Raw genomic sequence first — 20,140 nt, 5'->3', positions numbered from 1 at the left:
TCCTCCTTGTCCCACCTATCTTGCTTTCCTATTGCCCAATAGGGCTTTATTCATTTTTACATGTTTACAGAATGACATCTCCCATCACAACTGGTGTTCAGTTCCTGGAGCTGCAAACATAGGGCAGAACCTGTGGGTTCTGTAAGTGGCCTGCCTGTGCCTTCTGAAGCTCAGGGACTTGGGACACATATGTGCTGACAGACAAAGAAGTTCTGTTTTGAGTTGTGTGTAGTTGATGTGGCTTGCTCATTCTTTCTTGCCTGGGCTGGTTACAAAGCCTCATGACTAAAGCAACTGCAGAGAAGCTGACGTCTGATGCCTGCATGCCTCTTGCTTCTCCAGAGCTCTGCACCCTCTTTGCTTGAGAAAGTGCTGAAGGAGTTCTTCTCCCCTAGCATGGTTCACCCTTCCTTTCAGAGACTTAGGGGTAGAAAATAACTTTTTAATTACATTGTGAAAGTCTCAAGTAAAACCCTTTCCAACCTTAAAATGTAAAGGAAGGAGTTGTAATTATGTTACCTACTAGGCATTAAATACATCACACAGAATGTGTCCTTTAACTGCCTGGCCATTGTGAGCTGGTTGGTGGTTTCAGAATATGGTTAGTTCTGTGACTTGGTTCTGTCAGGACCTTATTTATAGACTGGCATTGAAAACTGCCAGCTGCAAAAGGTGTGTTTACCTAGGGTTTAGTGGCCAGTTGGTTTTGTTGTACTTTGTTTTGTTTTTTTTTAAACTTGTGCCCTCCATTGGGGGGGGGGGGATATAGTGCCTTGTGACCAACCCTCTGCCCAAAAGGGAGTACTGGCCAGTATTAGATCATTTCCACACTGCATTCCCTGGGTGCTATGGGAATATGGTGGGTTATGAATCTGGCCCCAGGGTTCCAGTATGTGGCATGTGCACTGGGAACAGGAGCAATGGGAGCCCAGTTTAGTGGTGTCTGTAGTAGGTTCAGAGGGCCAGGGGCTCAGCATGTGGTTGGTGTTGTTTTTAGTTTTACCTGGGAGAGAATAAGTTTTGGCGTGAGAGGGAGGATGCACAGGTGCCCAGATGTCACATCTGAAGGGATCTGTGTCATGTCAGGCAGTCTGTATTTTATGTGAGGGCACCAAGAGGCCACCAAAGAGCACCGTAAAAAACTATGAGGAGGAAGAGCAAAGGAGGTGTGTGCTAGAAACCTCATTTTCAGGACATCGATGGGGCTATTGAACACTGATTAGGAGATGATTACAGGTCAAAGGCCACCTGTGGGGACACAGGCCAGGACAGTGAAGGGAAGGTGGAGGGCAAGGGAAACCCAGGCAAGACTATTTAAAGGAATGGGATGTTTAATGTAGTAATTCAACAGGGTTTCTTTTAGCTATCTATCTTGGTTGGGCTGGTAACTGTTCACATAGTTCAGGGATCATGTGTTAGCACCCTTTAGTCTTTGGATTAGCTTGACTTTACAGACCCATATGTGTACATGTGTACATGAGCAAGATACACATGTGTAACCAGGGTGGTGTTGTCATGCCGTACAGTGTGGCAGGGAGGGGCAGGTGTCTGTGCTCATTATTTTGTAGTTGATAGCTATAGGAATACATTTTCTCTGTATGCCCCTGTTCTAGTCTGGTGATCAGAAGATGAAGGGGGCTCATGGACAGGCAGTTCCTCTTTAATTATGAAGCTGGAAGAGATTAGAATCCCTTTTTAATGGCTTTTTGGACTACTGGCCTATTATGTATTTTTAAATTAACTTCCAGTGCACCGTTAATGCATAGTTCAAGCAACAACAAAGTCTACAGATTGCCTCCTTTATTTAAAGGCATTTCTAATGCCCTAATGATCCTCTGGTCTTTGTGGTAGTTCAGCTTGTCATGTATGTTTTGTGGGTAAGAAATTAAAAGACAGAGCGGTTACAAGTTGACATTTCCTTGAATCAGTAAACGTATGTTGTTCTTTAGTCCTTAACTGTTTCTCTCTCAAACAGGGTGAATTAGCCGATCAGGTGGTTATTAAAACAGTAGTGGTTTTTACTAAAAATTAGCGTCCATATTGTCATGTGGTTTTAATGTAGTAGTCTGTGAACATACCACATTCCTGATGTGTGTGACTCATTTTTATATACAATTTGTAAGTGTGGGGTGTGGCCATATATTTTTGTAAAGACCACACAAATATAAATTATGTGTGGATTTTTTTATATATATTATTAAGAGTGAAAGTTTAATCTTTGGTTCCTAACATTATTTCATAATTAAATACGTTCACAGAATATTAAAATGCTTCCTTCCTTTGAGAGACTGATCTAGAGGTTTGCACAATTAAACCCCCCACGGTGTTAACATTGCCTCCTTGCACTACAGCAGGATCCTACAGGCTCCGCAGTGGAGTGGCTTGCTCTAGGGTGACGTCACCTCTTTCTGCAAGAGGAGCGAGGGCGGGGCCAGCTCTCAGATGTGGAGATTTATCACCCTACCCTTTGTGTTCAGGAGCTCTGTACACTCTCAGTGTCTGCCAATTAACTAATGAGTAAAATTCGGTAATTACCACCGAGGCTCATCAGTAAGCGAGGAGATACCAGCTCACTAGTTAATGTTTTTTTGCTGTAGTTGCTTTAGCATACTGCCTTATTTGTTAGTCTTATTTGTGGTACAACCTGTGTTTCCATAAGATTTGCTGTAGCCTTTCCTGCAGGCAGTGTGACGTGGGGTAGCAGACAGGCTAGCTGACAGGCTAGTGAGACCCGTGAGGTGGCTAGGAAGCAGCTTGTGGGTGACATGGCAGACAGTTCAGAACAAGGCACTGTTGTAACTCCATCAGAAGTGCTGTCTGTGGAGGAGAAATTGGGGTTTTAAATACAGTGTTTTACTAAAAGAAAAAAAATCATTTAGGTGAACAGTTATGTACACCTCAAAATGACTAAAGCCTGCAAGAGGTCCTGAGTGGGCTGCTAAGACACCGTGTTTTAGTTTAAAAGCTGGGTACTCTTTAACTTGATCGGAGATTGGTGTTCAGACCTACATGGAAAGGGCTGTGGGGATAATGAACTGCACAAGCGCTCCCATATCCCAGAGATGCTTCTACCGTGCTGTGCTCCTTCGAGAGAACAAGATGGAGGACTGTTGTTCCTTTTTTTGTCAGTTGCTGTTGAAAGCCTAAGGGCACAGTTGTGACCCAGTGAGTGAGCACTCTCAGTGACTGGGGAGAGGTTCTGTCCAAGTGCCCTGCAGCACTCACCACAGGGTCGGAGGACCCAAAGTGGGCAGTTGTTCTGACCGCTGGGCTGTTAGTTGTTGATGTTCCAGCCACTGCTTCATCTAAAAGATTGCCCATTGCTAGATGATAATGGTGGGTATTTTCCTACCAGGGTGAAGAGAGTAATTTTCCCTCTTACAATTGCAATCATAGCATGATTGAAGGCTGAACACATAGAGCTGATATTTCACAAACTGAATAGAGAAAGTCCTGTGGGACATTGGGAGGGTACCAGGAGGGAGTTAGTGTTTGTTCATTTCCATCTAGCATCTAGAAGTTTTGAATACTTTGCTCCTAGTTCTGTTCAAAGCAAGTTGGCTGAATGAGGAAGACAGAATATTCATTTGCTGAACATCATATTATTTGTCACTTTAAGAAACAGGAAAGCTTCGGGGACGAGGGGATCAGGGGGAACATGGCCTTAGCATTTATCCTGGATTGACATGCTCCTGGCCAGATAGCATTGTAAATATGTAACAGAATGGAGCTGTCTTAAGATGAATATATTGAAATATTTAAATATTCACATTGAGAGAAGAAGAGAGGGGGAGAAAATGAATTTGAAGCTGCAAAGAAGTTCCCTGAGCCCCACTTACACAATAATTTCTGTTGATTGCAAATGCTATCATGAGCATTCTGAACATACTCATTGTTGGCTTGACTCAAAAAGTATTTACTGCTTGTCATTTAGTCTGGGAAGCATCACTGTCTCCGGACTAGCATTTCATTAAATTCTACACCAGCCTCTCTATCATTCTGGGTGCTTTATTGTAGGTTTTATATAACTTAAAACTGGGCACAACTAAATGCCTCTGGTTTTGGCCGTTGACTTCCCTGCCTCCTGTCCACCCTTTGTCTCCATCCTCTTCTAATTTTACCAGATTTCCCTTCTTGGTCCTCTTGTCCATCAGCAGACCCTCTTGGCCATAGAAGTAAAAATGTTCCTGCCTCCTGGGCTCCGGCACAGGTGTGGTGTGGGATATCAGAAGCATCTCTTCAAATGGTGTTTGCTGCTGGGTAACCTCCCTGTGGCCCCGGGAAGAGGAAATACTTCCAGTTGCTGTCTCTGGGTCCAGCTGTGGAACCCTTCTAATTGACAAGTCAAAATAGTTTTAGGAACTGGGTCTTTCTGTGGTGTAGTCTAGAACCTGTGGGGCAACAGAAGGCCGTCTGTTTTTAACTTTTAAGAAAACTTATTTTTAAACAGCCCCACACTCTGTTTTCATAAATAGTTCTAGGGCATGAACGAGAACCTAACTTTTTGATCAGAGGCGCTTTTGTGGTTAGGTTGTTAGCCTTTTGTGTTGTTTATCGAGAGACATGATCTAGTTAATGCAGTTTTAGAAGTTATCTGTGTTTCCTGAGTCTTCCACTTAGTAGGTAGGGTTTTAAAACCTGGGCATGAAATTTAGGAACCACCATCACATTAGCCATACACTAAGTTTCTTTGTGTGTTAATTTCTTTTTTATTTCTTTTTAAATGTATTTATATTTCTTTTTCATAAATTCTTCCCTGTATCCTTTTACTGGACACATGGATATATAACAGTGAAAATGTAACACACTATACATGGTTAGTCTGACCTGCTGTCTTTCCTCTTAGGCAGAGTTCTGTTAAATTGGACGGGGAAATTGGGAGACTGATAAGACTCAATAACTGCAGCTCTGAGAATCTACTGATGAGGTCATATGGGAGTGAGTCTGTGGCTCGCAGTGCAACATGGGGCTTTGAGGTGTTCCAGTGAGCTTTTCTTTCTGCATATTGAGATCAAATCAGTTTGCTTTTCTTCCTGTGTGGTGACTGGGATACAGCAATGCTAGCTCGTGTTACCCACTCCATCGTGGCATCATAAACAGGTGTCATTCAGATGGTCATCAGTTATCATTAAGAAAGCTTTGGAATTAGGGCCCTTACTGATATATCCTCAGCTCTGGATGGAGGGAAGTCTTCTGTTGAGGATTTTGTGATTGACAAGTGATGGTCAGGCTCTATAGTGCAGAGGGCCGTAGACGATGGCGCTCACTTCTTTGAGGGTCTGGTCATGTGGATGGTGCTGGGTGAGCATCGGGTTGTAAGAGTGGTAGGAAGTGTGCATCCTCTTCCCTAAACTGTAGAAAGGGATTTCTCTTCTTGGGCGCCTTTATGTTTGATCTATAGCTGCGGTTCTCCTCATTCTCATGGGGCACCTGCTACTTATAAAAGTTCTCATAACCTGTCTTGTTTATAGTCTGTGTGGACTTTCTCTTGGGGGGCTGTCATGAGACTGACACTTTGGCATTTGACCCACTGCCATCTTCACCTATCCATGGCATCAAGTCCCTGTCATGAGTCACAATGACAAATGCGGATGTTGAGATGAGGTTGAGTTCATTCAAGGGTTTTGAAGGAACCCAGGATGAAATTGCCGTACTCCTGGGCCAGGTGTTTCACCCTCTAGAAATGAGCAGTGTTTCTCAGTCTGGTGGGTTGCCAGCACACAGCAGTGGTGTGTTGGAAAATAAAGTGTCCTGGTGACCTGGAGACCCGAGCTCTGGGACAAGATTATCAGTACCTGGATGGGTCATGCCAGAAAGTTCTCTCAGAATCTTGGTCCTTGCCCCCTGAGTGCTGGGATTAAAGACATGTGCCACCACTGCCTGGCTCAAATATTTTGTTTTTCAGAATCGAAGTTGATACTAGGTTTTAGTCTTCTTTCCCTGGGGGTTTCCCTTTTTTTTTTTTTTTCAACAGTGCAGCCCTGAGTGTAACCTATTTCTTGTTTTAACAGCTATCACAGGCTTGCACTGGGCCTTGTCCTCACTAACAGTCAGAGTAGAGAAAGGCGAACTCAACACCATTTTCCTTTTCCAAGTGCACACCCTGTCTTTGACAAACTCCAGTGCCTTGAGAGAGAATTGACATGTAGTTCAGGGTGGCCTTGACTTAGGGATGCTTCTGGAATTACAGGTGTATGACAGCAGGCCTGATGAGCGTCCATGTGTATAATCGGGATGCTCACTAGAAACCCTTTCATTTAATACCTTTTGCTTTGTAGACTACATCTTTTCACCAGTTCTGTGATCAGGAAAACATTTACATCTTTCACCAAACTCGTGACCAAGATAACATTTTGGATCCCTTTCTTGGAGAGCTATTTTATTTCCCCCAGTGTATCTGTTAGTGAGAGTTTTTGCAGTACTACTTGTGGGTGCCTAGCCTTAGATTGGTTACCTCTGATAGAGTCCAAGACAGTACCCTAAGACCTGACCATGAGTAAGATAAACTTCTGTCCCATATTCCTAGGTGAGTGGACTGGGCATCTTAGATGTTGGCTTGTCTTAAGTTGCTGGCTGCATTCTGCTTTCCCATAAAATTGTTACATGGCTTTCTAAGACTTTTCTGAGGTGGAGAAGAGTTAGTTTTTAGTGAGTGACCTTGGCTACCTTAGAAGTTGGAGTAGAGCAATGCCTTACCTACTGATGTTCCTTGAGGGATACAAGCCAAAAAGTGTAGAAGGAGGGAGCTTTGACCAGTGTGGATTATGCATGGCCTGCCCTGTTTGCCCAGCAAAGGTACTAACCAGTTTGGGAAGACTGAGAGAAGGAGGAGGCTTCGCGCTCCCCCTAGAGGCTTTACTGTGTTATGACTAGCAAGCTTTACAAAAAGCTGCCAATGCTATAGTTTTCTTCGGCAGTTATCTAACTTCTGCAAGGTTAAAATGGAGATTTAGCAAATGATTGGGACTGATTACTTGTTGTGTCATCTGGGAACAAAAAGCTGTGAGTCATTTGGGTTACGGTCTATGGATGTGTAAAGGTCATTAAGAAGATGCTGGGGTCAGAGTCTCATGTGTTCACACACGGTTATGATGAACGTGGAGGTGTTGGCACTGGGTAGAATGGGCATTACATGTCAGTCAGACAGCCCACTGACTGTTCTCTCTCTGTGTCTTTCAGGGTTTCGGAAAAATGATGAAATGAAAGCTATGGACGTTTTGCCAATTCTGAAGGAAAAAGTCGCCTATCTCTCAGGTAAAATCTGTCTTTCTAATCTGCTTTACGTGACTGCTCAGAGTTTGATTAAAGTAGCCCACTTGCCACAGCATATAAAAGCATCAGCATTTCATGGGCTTCTAAAACTCTTTTATTCTTGAAAATTAATGCCCAAGGCAGTCTATACACCATAAGCCAGCTAACACTACTGAGCAAACTGTGTCTGCCTGTCACTCTACAGACATTTGGCTGCTTTGCCCGAGCTGTTAAGTGGAACAGCTGCTTGTTAAACACCTTAGTGCCAGCAATCGGGAGTGTGACTGTGTAGTGTAGACACACTCGGGAGCTTTTAACCTCAGTGTCTTGTCCTGTACTGCTCTTCATTCTCTCATCTGGGAGGGAAAGCTCATGTCCTGCAGCTCCTCTCCTTCAGAGACACCCATGCCTGGCGTTGTTAGAAGTCACATCTTCAGCTGGCTGTCAGTCCTGGAGATTCGACCAGCTGATGCCTCTCCGTGAGAAGACACTTGCCTTTCATTCTTAGCTCTCCCTCCCTGCACAGTGTGGAGATTGACAGCCCAGGCCCTTTGCCCATGTCCAGTCTCCCCTCTCCATAAGGATGGCTGTGCTTCTGGCCTTTAAGGTTTCTCCCTGGAATCTATGTGCAGGTTTACAAGATTGTAACAGTGACTGTGAGCGAGGCACCCCCATGACCTTGGAAGCTCTTCCCTAGGTATCCCTTCCACTGTCTAAGACAAGCATGCCATGCCAACCCGATGTTGCCTGTGGTGGGCTCTCAGGTTTAGTTCACAGCACTGTGACCACGTTGTTCTGGTGTCCTACTTCAGTATGTGTTTAGATGACTGACTTTTCCATGCTATTGTCTTGCCTTTGCTCACTCTTTTAACCCTTACTACTGTTTGTTGATTTTGGAGAAGTAAATCTAATTTGTAATGAATGTGCCTGGTTGTTAAAGAGTAAAAAAAAAAAAAAGTACACACAGAAAAGGGGGCTCCGAGTTATTAGAAATGCTTGAGTATAGACAGACAGACAGACAGACAGACTGACTCATGGATTACAATCCACTAAGTTTCAAAAGCACTGTTTATTTATTCTTCTCAAGTCATTCCTGTTACTTTGTGTAATGGCTTATACCCATTTGTAAACTATTGGCTTTGTACTTAATGTTGGAGTAAGTGAAAGGTCATACTTATGACGACTTCAAGAGGTGTGACTAGGAAGTTCCACAGGTCCATCTGTCTGGCCCACGGGACCTAGGTCTGAGAAGAAAACCCACTGCCCACCTGGTCCTGGACGCTGGAACCTCTGTTGAAACACACTGCTCTTCTGGAAGTGCAGGAGGTGGGCACATACAGAAGGAGGATGAAGATCTTAATTGCCTTCATTCCTTTATTAGGCAGTTAATTCAGAGTTTATTACTATGGCATTTTTACTCCACTGACTGTCAAACCTAAACCTTCTTGCCTTTTAACTAATCAAAAAATGAAGCCATCGGTCTTAGGAGTCTCTCATAAATCTTTAGTGAAAGTTTAATTCTGCAGGGTTAGAGCTTTGACGGAGAGAGATGGTTTGCAGGAACCACAATTAGGACAGAACCCTTTAAATTATTAAGGACAGCAGAGCATTAACCAGCAGGCAAAGCACAATTAAGAGGTGTTGCCACACTCTCAGTATTTCTCAGCTTCTGACTGGAATTAGCTGGGTCACATGAGCTCACGTGACAATTTAGGCTATTGTTATCTTGTATATGAAAGGAAGAGGGAGAAATTGTAAAAATAAATTGATTACATATACTGTATTTTTAGGAAACATTCCAAAGAACAAATAGATTCTCAGAAATAATTCTTTCTTCTAATTTCATTTATTTTTTTTAAAGATTATGGTATAACTGTGTACTATTACAGTGCTTTTAAAAGTAGATTTTAGTGTAGCTATAGGTTGTGCAAACATTACCATAGTCTATTCCTAGAAAATTTTGGTTATTCCTCAAAAAGATGGAACTCTTAACTTTCTCCCTTTCCTATGCCCTCGAAATCACTTATCACTTTTTTCTGTGACTTCAGTGTGTAACACATTAGGGAATATTGTGGCATCTTTGCAAAAGCACTCCATAAATTGGTATTATGTGGCAGACCTCATAATCCAGTAGGCAGGACATTCCATTTTCTAGAATTGCAAAACAATAATACCAAAAATAGAAGTGTTCTTATTTAGTGACTTGTCTAGGCTCAAACCTGATACTGTAATAGCTTGTACTAGCTTGTAAACTACTGGTTTTAAAATTGAAGTGACTAAGATTGTACTTCTGAGTCCAAGGAGAATCAGGAGTAAGTTCCACAGATCCCTCTGTTTGTAATGCTGAGTCTAGGTCTGAGAAGAAAGCCTGCTGCCCATCTGCCCCTGGCCATTGAGGCCTCTGTTGAACCACTTTGCTCTTCCTGGAAGTGCAGGAGGTGGGTGCATACAGAGAGATTACAAGTTTGAAGGTAGCCTGGTCTACATTGTGAGACCCATTTCCAAGTAAAAGGTTCCCCATAGGAGTGCAACAGCCTTTATTAGTTAAACCTAGTTAGAGCTAGAAGGGCTTTAATAAAGGAGGATCAGTTTTTGATGAGTGATTCTGAGATATTGAGATACAATTATTTGGTCAACATCTCTAAAGGCCAGTTAGAATTTCTTGAACTTGAATATAACCATCTATCTCAAAGTCCATATTGCTTTTAAGACAGCAGCATGTGACTTATTTACATGGGATGGGTAAGTGAAATTAAATGTGATGTTTGAAGTCAGGGGGATGGGGGGCTGAAAGACCTCTCTAAAGGCAGAATGTTAATAGTGGGATGGTTCTCAGAGTTAATTAGGCCATGGGGGCTCCTCCCAGGGAATGAGATGAAGGCCTTGGTGAAGGAGGCTTGCAGAGTTACTTCCTGGTGGTGGATGGATCCCTTACCAGAGAGCTCAATCCCACAGCACTTCCACCTTGGACAGAAGCAGAAGAAAATACATCTCTGATTTCCACAAACTACCGAATCTGTGGCATTCTGTGAGTGTATAAACAATGGGATGGAGTCGATGAAGAGGTTTCGATCGGGCAGTGGTTTTGTCTTACTTGACTATGGGCATCTGTGTCCGTGACAGTAATATGTTTGACTATTTTGAGAAAGGGGGAACCATCCTCATAAAACTTCTAAAGGTTCTGTTTTACTAGTTTTTGGCACTTTTTTATTTTGCTAAATTTATAAATTACACTTTATGAGAACTGTAAGAAAGAGCATAATTTATACATAAATAGGGTTCAGTGAGTACTATCTGAGGTTTTGGGAATCCAGCCGAGGTCATAGCATAGACTTCTCTGATGAGAGAAAGAGGCACTAATAACATATGTGCAATGTCAGCTGCTTCATATGGTTCCTAGGGTTTGGACCTAGACAACTGCTGTAATTAAGAGCACTTCTAGTCTTACAATTCTGGTGAGTGAACCCAGGGCACTTCACAAAGTGTTCTACCTCTGAGCCACATCTCCAGCTCTATGAGTGTCCCCTTAAGAATTTCATCATGACATCTAAGCTTCCAGAGGCAAGAGGATAGTAACCAGCTTCCCAGGCTGTCTTTAGAATCTCTGTCCATCTGTATTCTTTCTCTCCTCCACCCTTACTCTGGATAGTTTTGTTATCTATTCTGATGCTGTATCATTGGTTTATAAGTATCTGGTATATATCTATGCAAGATAACTTTAAAACCTCACCATATCAATCCTAGACCCTATTTATTTAAGTTATTAAGTGTGGAGTAGTGGTACTTTTGACTATGGAGACTGACCCCCTCTTCCTCTCCGCCCCCTCCTCACTCTGTCTTGAAAAGGCAGACGTTAAGAATTGAAAAAAACATTATAAACTGTTGTATGTCCTGTCTTAGGGATAAGAGGTATTTGGAAAACTGTAGCCTTTAGCATTACTGTTAACATGCTGAACATTTTTCAGAGATGACTACTTACTGATGGATGCCCAGTCACCCTCCATTCATAGATGCTGCTCCTGTGTGACCCGGGAAGCTTCTGCTTAGTCACCCTTCTGCTCTTTACACTAGAGTGTGAAGGCTTGTTCTTGTTTGTGGTTTACCTGCTGCCATGCCCTGAAGTCCTTTTGTCTTGATTTCCGCTGTGGGAAACTTCACCTCAGGCTGAGGCAGGAGACTTGCCAGGCTCATTATGAGGATAACATGAGGAAGTGCATAAGCCACGCTTGGAGCCGCACTGTGATACCATGAATTGTGCTGCCTGTGATTCGGCATCGCTCCCATTGAATCTCTGTTATAAGTAACTTCTGCGACTGAGCAGTTTAAGTGTTCGGTCTTCATCTGGTCTCATCACCAATTAGAATGCACAGTCATTCTAGGACACTGTAAAAGCCCTCTGATTTTTTTTTTTTTTTTTGTACACAGCAAATTGATAATAAGAGTTCCTTGCAGTGGCTTCAAGTTTGATATCTGGAGAGAAATGACCAGAGTTGTAGAACTCAATGAAGGATCCCCTTGGGAGTGCTGAATTTTCTTTCTATGCGTTTCAGCCCTTTTTGGAAATAATAAAGTAGAGGTGATGATTTTGCCCCAGTGTCCAGGCAGGCTAAGCTGACTCCAGGAGAACCTTTGTTCCATTCTGTCAAGGTCAATGCTGTGGTTGGTCCTCTTGTTCTTGATGTAACTTTTCTGCAACCCTCAAGCTAAGCTGGTTTTACTTTACAGTTTTACTCACCTGTGATTTTGTTTATATATTCTTTTTTTAATTGAAAAAAAATTTTTTTTCATACAATGTATTTTGGTCATGTTTTTTCCTAGCCCCAATTCCTTCCAGATCCTCTCCACCTCCCTATCCCCAACTTGGTTTTACTCTCTCTCTCCCTCTCTCCCTCTCACACTCTAAACAAACGAATCCCCCAATAAAATGCATATAAAAACAAAAATCAAAAGGAATAAGCAAAAGACAAATAAGATCCCCCCCCCCAAAAAAAACCCAAACAATGTAAAGCAAAACAGAAAGTCCACAAAAATACCATGGCATTTAGTTTGTGTTGGCCAAATATTCTTGGGCCTAAGGCCTTCCCTGGGTTGTGGTTAATATACCAGTTGGAAAAAACTAATTTTTCATTTGCCAAAGGGTATCAATTGCAGATAGCTTCTTGGTTAGGGGTGGGACCCCATTTCCACTTCCCTCTTCCTGCTGGGACCCATCTGGCTTGAATATGAGCAGGGCTTGTGTGTACAGCCTCAGTCTCTGTGAGTTATGTCTGCCTCAGACCTGTAAGACACTGCTTCCTTGGCGTCACCCACCACCTCTGGCTCTTATATCTCCTGCCTCCTTTTTTGTTTAGCTCACTGAGCCCTGAGGGGAAGGGTTTGATGAGAACATCCTAGCCACCGCAGTGAGATGCCACAGATCCCAGTCTGTGTAAGGCCAGTCATTGGTGTGACCTTTGAAGAACACTCTTGTTTTTAAGCCAGAGAGAATAAGATTTCCCTTGGTAGAAAAAAAGAAAATTTAGAATGCAAGAGAGGGAAGAAAAGGGGAGTGTAAGGGAATGAGAGAGAGGAGAAGGGAGAGAAGGGGGGGCTAGAGAGAGAGGAGAGCCTGAGAGAGAGGAGCAAGAGAGAAAAGGTTGTTAAGGGAAATAAAAAATAAAGCGCAGGTACCAGAGTGCCTGTACCCCCCTCTCCAAACCTACAGAAAGTGTTTCTCCCTGTGTATTAGAAGAGAAAGACAAGTTCATCTGTGACATCTTCCAGTTGCCCCTTAGAACCAGGAATTTTCTGAGCCCCATGAGAGCACAAGGTGGGCAAAGATGATGCAGACACTAGGGTTTGTAAAGTCCTTTCTGACTGTGGTAGGTTTAGCTACAGTTCTGACCGAATGGATGGGTGGAGCTGCTGGACTTGCGAGGGCACGTGCAAAGTTCTGTCTGATCTTACCTCGCCTAAGTGTGTTCCTGCTGTTTATTTCGTAGGTGGTAGAGATAAGCGCGGAGGTCCCATTTTAACATTCCCAGCCCGCAGCAACCACGACAGAATACGGCAGGAGGATCTCAGGAGACTCATTTCATATCTAGCATGTATTCCTAGGTAAGTTCCGTGTGTCTTCCAAGACGTATGGCCTGCTCTCTAGTAAACAGCTACAGAGTGAGTCTGATTCCAGGGAGATCAAATGGAAGATTAAGGTCATCATCTTTATTTTTATGCCATTTTTATAACCGTTATTGAATTATCCCTGGATCAGGAAGCATAGGCAGGCTTTTATCACTGCAGGGCTTTGAGTGCTGACGGTGAATTTTGGATCCTCTCTTAGCTGGGACTCCAGGATCCTACACGGCTGAGTTAGAAACCAGGTGGTTGTCAGAAACCTGTTCTTTTTGACAGCCTGCACATTTCTTTCTCATGCTAAGCTTCTATGTGTTTCAGATAATCCTTTGGATTTGGAGCATGAAGTGTGTGAGGCATTAAAAATCCTTATCAGCTAATGTACTGGCTTTCCAGTTTGGACACTCCAGTAAATCTGAGGTGTTGGTGGTAGGGAAGGTTTCGGTGTGGATGTTGACCAACACCATGGGCAAGCAGTGTTCTATTTCCCAGAGAGTCTGAGTGAGGAACAGTGATCAGGAGAAACTGCCTCACATCTTACCCAAGGGGACTGCAGCATCTGGTTCTGACCCACTCTGGGGATGTCTGTCTCGTTGAACAACTGATAATGGATGGAAGAAATTTGCTCCTATAGTAAAGTCTTTATTTCATTGTTCCAGTTAGTTTTTAGAAAATAGAGTATATTTAGTCTAAGGGAGTGGCCATGTCTGACATGAGATGGGTGTGTGGAAGCTTGGATATGTGCCTCCCTATAAAGAAGGGTAAATCCTTAGACATTTCCATCCTGAAAGGCACAGGCTAGAGGGGAACATGAACTGCATTTATGGAACAGTCAGGATGAATTTTCAAGCAGCCCAAATTAGGGTGTGTAAAAATGGGAGGATCTGAGATTGATAGTAACTTTAAGAGACTTGCCCTGCAACTGAAGAATATAAAATGTCAGTGTGATGGTTGGTCTGCTCAGCTTGGCTGGATTTTGAATCACCTAGGAGACATACCTTCAGGTGTATTTAGGAGAAAGTTTCAGGAAAGGTTTCACCGCACCACCCTGGGTACCTAGACCGAACAAAGGGACCAGGATCCAGGAGAACCCATGAGTAGCCACGTCCATCTCTCTGTCTCCTGATGAATACACTGTGCCCAGCTGCCAGCACAGTAGAGTCACTCTTGTCACCACACCTTCAGACTATGACTCCGGACAAATCTTCCCTTCCATACATTGCCTTTTCAGGGTTTCATCACAACAGTGAGAAAAGTAGCTTCCACGGAAGTTTGGGACTGCCGGGCACCTCTGCTGTGGCTGCCTGGCTGTGGTTCATAGGCTGTTTAGGAGGGACACAGAAGCAAGTGTAGGACAGGAGGTAGAGAGTCCTGGAGTCCCATGGGCAGCACTCAGTTTGACTTAACAGTGGGGCTCCCTCCCTCCGGGGTACCAGAAGATGATTGTGGGGTTTCAGGATGGAATAAGGATTCCAGTTTGACCTGGCGTAAAAGTCATTTCCATTCTATTGTGGTAAAGAATCTGGCTGTGTTCTGCCTGCATCCTGAAAACTTGAAGCCAAACACAAACGAAAGTCGCAACAGTGTAACCTCTGGGCTGCGATGTGGCCACTGCTTCCTGAGTCCACTAAGGTTTATGGTGAGGAAGCAGAGAAGTATGCAATGAAATTGATCAGTTAGCTGAGGAAGAAATGGAGACAAGTGTCATGGTAAGGTCAGGAACACAGCACCTGGCAAAGAGACCAAGGGGAAAAGACAGCTCCACAACAGAATTCATCGCTCCTCACTTCCAGATGGTCCACAGTGCCACAGCCACTTCTTGATAAGCCAGGATAAAAACTTCCCTTGCTTCAGTTGCTCTTGTTTATTTGAGAAATGCAACTACTACCATTGTATCAGTGCAGTGGGTTTGAGGTAAACGGAGCTCTGCAGGTGAAAGTGGTTGTCAACAAGCTGAGCAGCCTGACTTGAACTCCTAATACTTACATTGTGGAAGGAGGGAAATGAGTATACAGTTGTCTTTTGGTCTTCATGTGCACACACACACCTACACATACAACTAAATGTAAAATGTTTAAGAACAAAAATCTTTTAAGTTGTGATACTAGAATAGGCCCACACGAAAGTATGTGATGTATGACTATCCTTCCCTGTTTAGATTGATGTTAGGGTAGGCAGCTATGCCCTCCTATACCAAGCATTACAGTGGACAACAAAAGTCAGTTTTGTCCTTGATGGTACAAACTGCTGATGATATTGTTGAGTTTTTCCATTAAAATATTCATTGGTATACAGTCACTGTGTGTCTGCAGTGAGCAGGTAACAGAGCCTGCAAGGATGGGCTGTGGCTGTCCCACAGGGGTAGAGTACATGCTTAACACATGCAGGGTCATAGGTTTTATTTGATACTCATTCAGGTGACTCAAAAATAATAGAGCAATTGAAAAGTAAATGCAGCTAATAATTGGTTATCTGGTTACAAAGTCTACATTGGTATTAGTGGAAAAAGTTTACTTATCATTGATACTGTATAACCAGTTCATGTACCAGCTCATCTGGATGACTTGTTCTTTAGACACTATGCATGTGTGTAAAATTATGAGCACACATATAGAAGTAGATAGAACAGTGAACACCCATACACTTATGACTGAGCTTCACCATTTATCAGATTTTACCAATCTTGTTTTTCTCTATAATTTCCCCCTGCAGTATTTTGTAGTACCCCAAACATCATGCAGTTTCTCTTATAAACATTTGCATGCATTTGATAAGTGACTTGATTGCAGTCACTTCATTTCAGTACCTTGATTTACTTTTGTATTTACAGTCCTGAGTGACAAGAAATACCATTTTGTTAGGCTTTGGTTAAAGAGTAAATTAACAAGTAACCAGTGTATTTGTCAAGTGATGATGGAGAAAGCTCTGTGGATTGGAGAGATAATGGTGGCCCTATTGGAGAGTGATGGTGGTCCTGTTGGGGAGGTGATGGTGGTTCTGTTGGAGAGGTGATGGTGGTCCTGTTGGAGAGAGGTAGATACAGTCCAAGTCCCCTCTCTGAAACTCTTCAAGCTCAGTGCCTCCCGGGAGTACTTCACAACAGACATCTGTTTCTTTATAAACAGTAGGATCAATAAATGTCATCAGCAAATTAATAGTGTGGTCATTTTCTTGGATATAGAGGTTTACTTGTAATACAATTGTGTGATCATTTGTGAAAGGTTGTGAGAGGCACAAAGCCTGCTTTCCATTTCTGTGCAGGTTCTGGGGGCCTTTGTGGCCTTTGTCTGTTCCACCAATACTCCTCGGGGATGTGAAGGTAGCCCTGGGCTTAGCTTTTAGCAGGTAGTGTAGGGTTCATGGCTATCTATGGGGAAGTGTGCTAATGCAGCCCAGGACTGATGGCCTGGGAACACTCCTCAGTGACTGCTGTTGGCTCTCTGATATGTGAAAGGTGATGATAACCAGTGTATCTTGGGGTCATTGTGAGTGCTGAGTAAAATTGTTCATGTGCACGTCTCACAGTAATTGGTGTGGAATAGCTGTCTGAGAAATAGTGCAAGAATTTCTTCCTTCCATACTCACTCTTCTGTTTTTCCCTTTGTCTTGGTGCCACTAGGTAAACTAGGCCGCTGCCTTGGCCACAAGTCTCAATACTGAACATACATGTGACTTGTGCTCTTATGGTGTTTGGGTAACTGCTTCTATCCCCTTGAAAAACAGTGGCAGTTAGGGACTGGCCATGCAAGTGTGATGACCAGAGTTTATATGTTCAGCCTGCACAAATGTCAGTTAGGTGTGGTGGGCAGCTTGTGATTCCAGCCTTGCAAGGCTGAGATGGCCGTTCTCAGAGCAAGCTTACCAGTGAGACTAGCCATATCAGTGAACTCTGTGTTTGATTGAGTCACCCTGTCTCAATGAATAAGATGATTCCTGTATCAGCCTTGGCCCTCCACACGCATGTGTACACCGGCACACATAGCACCCACATACATGCAAACATGCATATCCAGACACAGAAGTGGAAAAAGAGAAAAACCCAACAGTTTGGAGTCACAGGGTGAGTCTGTAGGACCAGTTTGTAGTAGCCTTTCCAACCCGTGCCAGGACTAGCCCTGGCAGGGAGAATCTGCATGGCATCATGGGTTCCTGAAGTTGTGAAAATAGCCTTCTTGTGTGGCTTTGCTATTGCTGCTTGAGCTTTAGTTTTTGCTCCCTAAGTTTTTGCTTCTAGGGTGTTTTACCTCCTTAAGGATGTTTTCTAGTAGCTAAATCAATAAGCTCTCCTGACTCCCTGACTCTAGTTGCTCACAAGTAGTGGGAAGACCACTAATGCACTGATTGATGATTTGAGAACACTCAGGAAGGCTTTCTTCATCTCAACTCAGCAAAGTGGGTTTTCTTCTTTTAAGGTCTGTGTCAGAAGGGGCCTAAGTTTTATCTAAGTTTTTTTTTTTGTTTGTTTGTTTGTTTTATAGATGACATGAGTCTCTTAGGTAAAACTACTAGATGAACTAGTTAAAGTCACATTTTTCCTAGATCAGTTTCTGTCTTCAGGAAGCAGGGCTAGGAGACCAAGTTGCATGTGTCCCTTTGATCATGATGTACAGCAGTAGGACTTAGGGTGTTTTCAGGTTACTTCTCTCCCTAGGATACCTGGCTTTGAATGTGAAAAGCAAAATAAACAAACAAACAAACCACCACTAAAGAATCTGTGCCCTGTGCTGTGATTACCACTTGGTGAAGAAGCTACTGGGTGGGGACAGTTTGATGGTAGAGGAAGCAGAAGAGTTAATTCTCCTGTAAGCTATGCAAGCCAAACATATACCTTCTGGATTGTTCTCCAATTGTGCCTATTGTTGATCCTAGAGTTTCAAAAGATCCCTTTTAAGCTGCTTGCAAGTAGAGGGGCTTTACAGTTTATATGGATACTGCCTGGGACCATGCTAGAAGAAAGACAGGTTGCAAGGTATTAATTAATAATACCTTTGTTTACTGAAGACTGATATATGAAATGTAGCCTGCCAAACAAACAGGATAGATTGCTTCAGTTTTCTGTGGCCCTAGGGTGAGCTGCTTTAGCAGGATACATGCTTCTTCTGAGATTTAGCAGCCAGGCATGCCTCCTGCTCCGTCTGGAGCTGCCCTAGCTCCGTCTGGATCCTTTCACTTTCTGTACATAGAAGCTTGGAGGATCACAGGCCCAGTTAGAACCCATGGAGATCCAGGATACTTTGATCTGGGGATGTTAGACTTGGTGAATGGGCCAGGAAGCAGCTGATGCCTGTCCCTGTGATGTTAGCAGTGTTGTGGCCCTGGCCCTGACTGGGGTGGGAACAGCGAGTTCAGCAGTTCAGCAGTTGGAACCACTTTTCAACCACGATCAATTGATAGGCATATGGGAAGTATATTGGTTTCTTATTGCTGTAGCAAAATACCCAACAGGTGAGGATTTTTTAAAAGGTTTATTTCCTTGATTATCTGTGTTTTGTGGTGTGTGTGTGGGGGGGTGCAAGCAAGAGCAGATGCTTGCAGAAGCTGAAGGTGGTGGATCTCTGGAGCTGGAGTTAAGGTGCTAACCAGTTGCTGACTGTGGGTACTGGGAACAGAACCTGGGCCCACTGCATTAGCAGTATGTGCTCTTAACCGCTGAGCCATCTCTTAAGCCCCAGGGTTGATGTTATTTAACTCAGGGTTTAAACTGGTGTCAGTCTGTCATAATGGATCGGGCTGCCAGAGCAGAGCATTTCACATCATGGCTGCAGGAAGGAGCTCAAGAGAGGATACAGGAAGAGGTCAGGGCAGGATACAGCAAGGATGTATTTAGGAATGTTCTTCTTGGAATAATACCATCATCACGATGAACTCATCAAGGGAAGAATCTGTTCATTGGGTCAGAAACCCATGATCTTTTTTGAGGAATACTATCAAATACTGTAACAGGTATACTCTACGAACTCAATTAGTTTACTCCAGTTGACAAGCTTAACTTCCACAGATTCTTCATAACATTTTAAAGCTTCATTAACATTTGGAATATGTTGTAGTTTTCTTTCTGTTACTACAATAAAACACCCTTACCACAAGCAACTTGGGAAGCAAAGAATTTATTTATTTGCCTTACAATTCCAGGTCATATCTATCATTGGAAGTCAGTGCAGGAACTCAAGGGGAAAATCTGGAACAGGAACCATGGAGGGACACTGATCGCTGGCTTGCTCTGGGTCATGCTCTTGTAGCTTTGTTATACAGCTCAGACCCATCCTCCCATGAGTGATGGGCCCTTCCACATCAATCAAGACAGTTTCTCACAGACATGCCTGTAGGCCTATCTGCTGGGAAATCCCTCAGATGACTCTAGGCTATATCCAACAGACAGCTAAAGCTAATTAGGACAGGTGATAAGCAGGGCTGTTTGACCATCTGTTTCCTCTCTTGGGCTTTAAATACTATGCTCCTGTGTCTGCAAATCGGGTTCTTTTGAGTTCCACAATGAACATTTCTGGGATGCTTATGCGACATACCTTCTAGAATCATGTGGATGTCCTGTTGAAGTTTGCATTTGTGAATGTTTGAAACTAGTGATGGTATGAGCTAGCACAGGGAAGGAAATGAGGGACTTGGAGACACTGGAGGGGGAAGGGCAGAGGGAAGGGAGCCAGCCTGTGTAAGAGAGAATGAAGTTAGCTTTGGTTGACATTTGTTTTCTTTGCAGCAGTAAAGGTCTTCTGGACTTTCAGTCAAGAGTAGTTTGGGAAGATCTCATAAGGCAGAAATC

General features: G+C 43.4%; 1 protein-coding gene across 4 annotated transcripts in view; it reads left to right on the top strand.

The window, feature by feature from the left end:
• The window catches only part of Trio (trio Rho guanine nucleotide exchange factor), a 284,459-nt gene that overhangs the window by 92,973 nt on the left and 171,346 nt on the right, over positions 1-20,140 (top strand). For all 4 annotated transcript variants that reach the window (XM_051182600.1, XM_051182598.1, XM_051182601.1 and 1 more), the window contains exons 2-3: positions 7,180-7,254; positions 13,233-13,347. In XM_051182600.1, the coding sequence (XP_051038557.1) occupies positions 7,180-7,254; positions 13,233-13,347 (190 nt within the window). The remainder of the gene's footprint in view (positions 1-7,179; positions 7,255-13,232; positions 13,348-20,140) is intronic.

The sequence above is a fragment of the Phodopus roborovskii genome, unplaced genomic scaffold, assembly GCF_943737965.1.
Source record: "Phodopus roborovskii unplaced genomic scaffold, PHOROB, whole genome shotgun sequence".
NCBI lineage: Eukaryota > Metazoa > Chordata > Mammalia > Rodentia > Cricetidae > Phodopus > Phodopus roborovskii.
The sequence above is the reverse complement of the archived record's forward strand: the minus strand, read 5'-3'. Positions and strand labels throughout refer to the sequence as shown.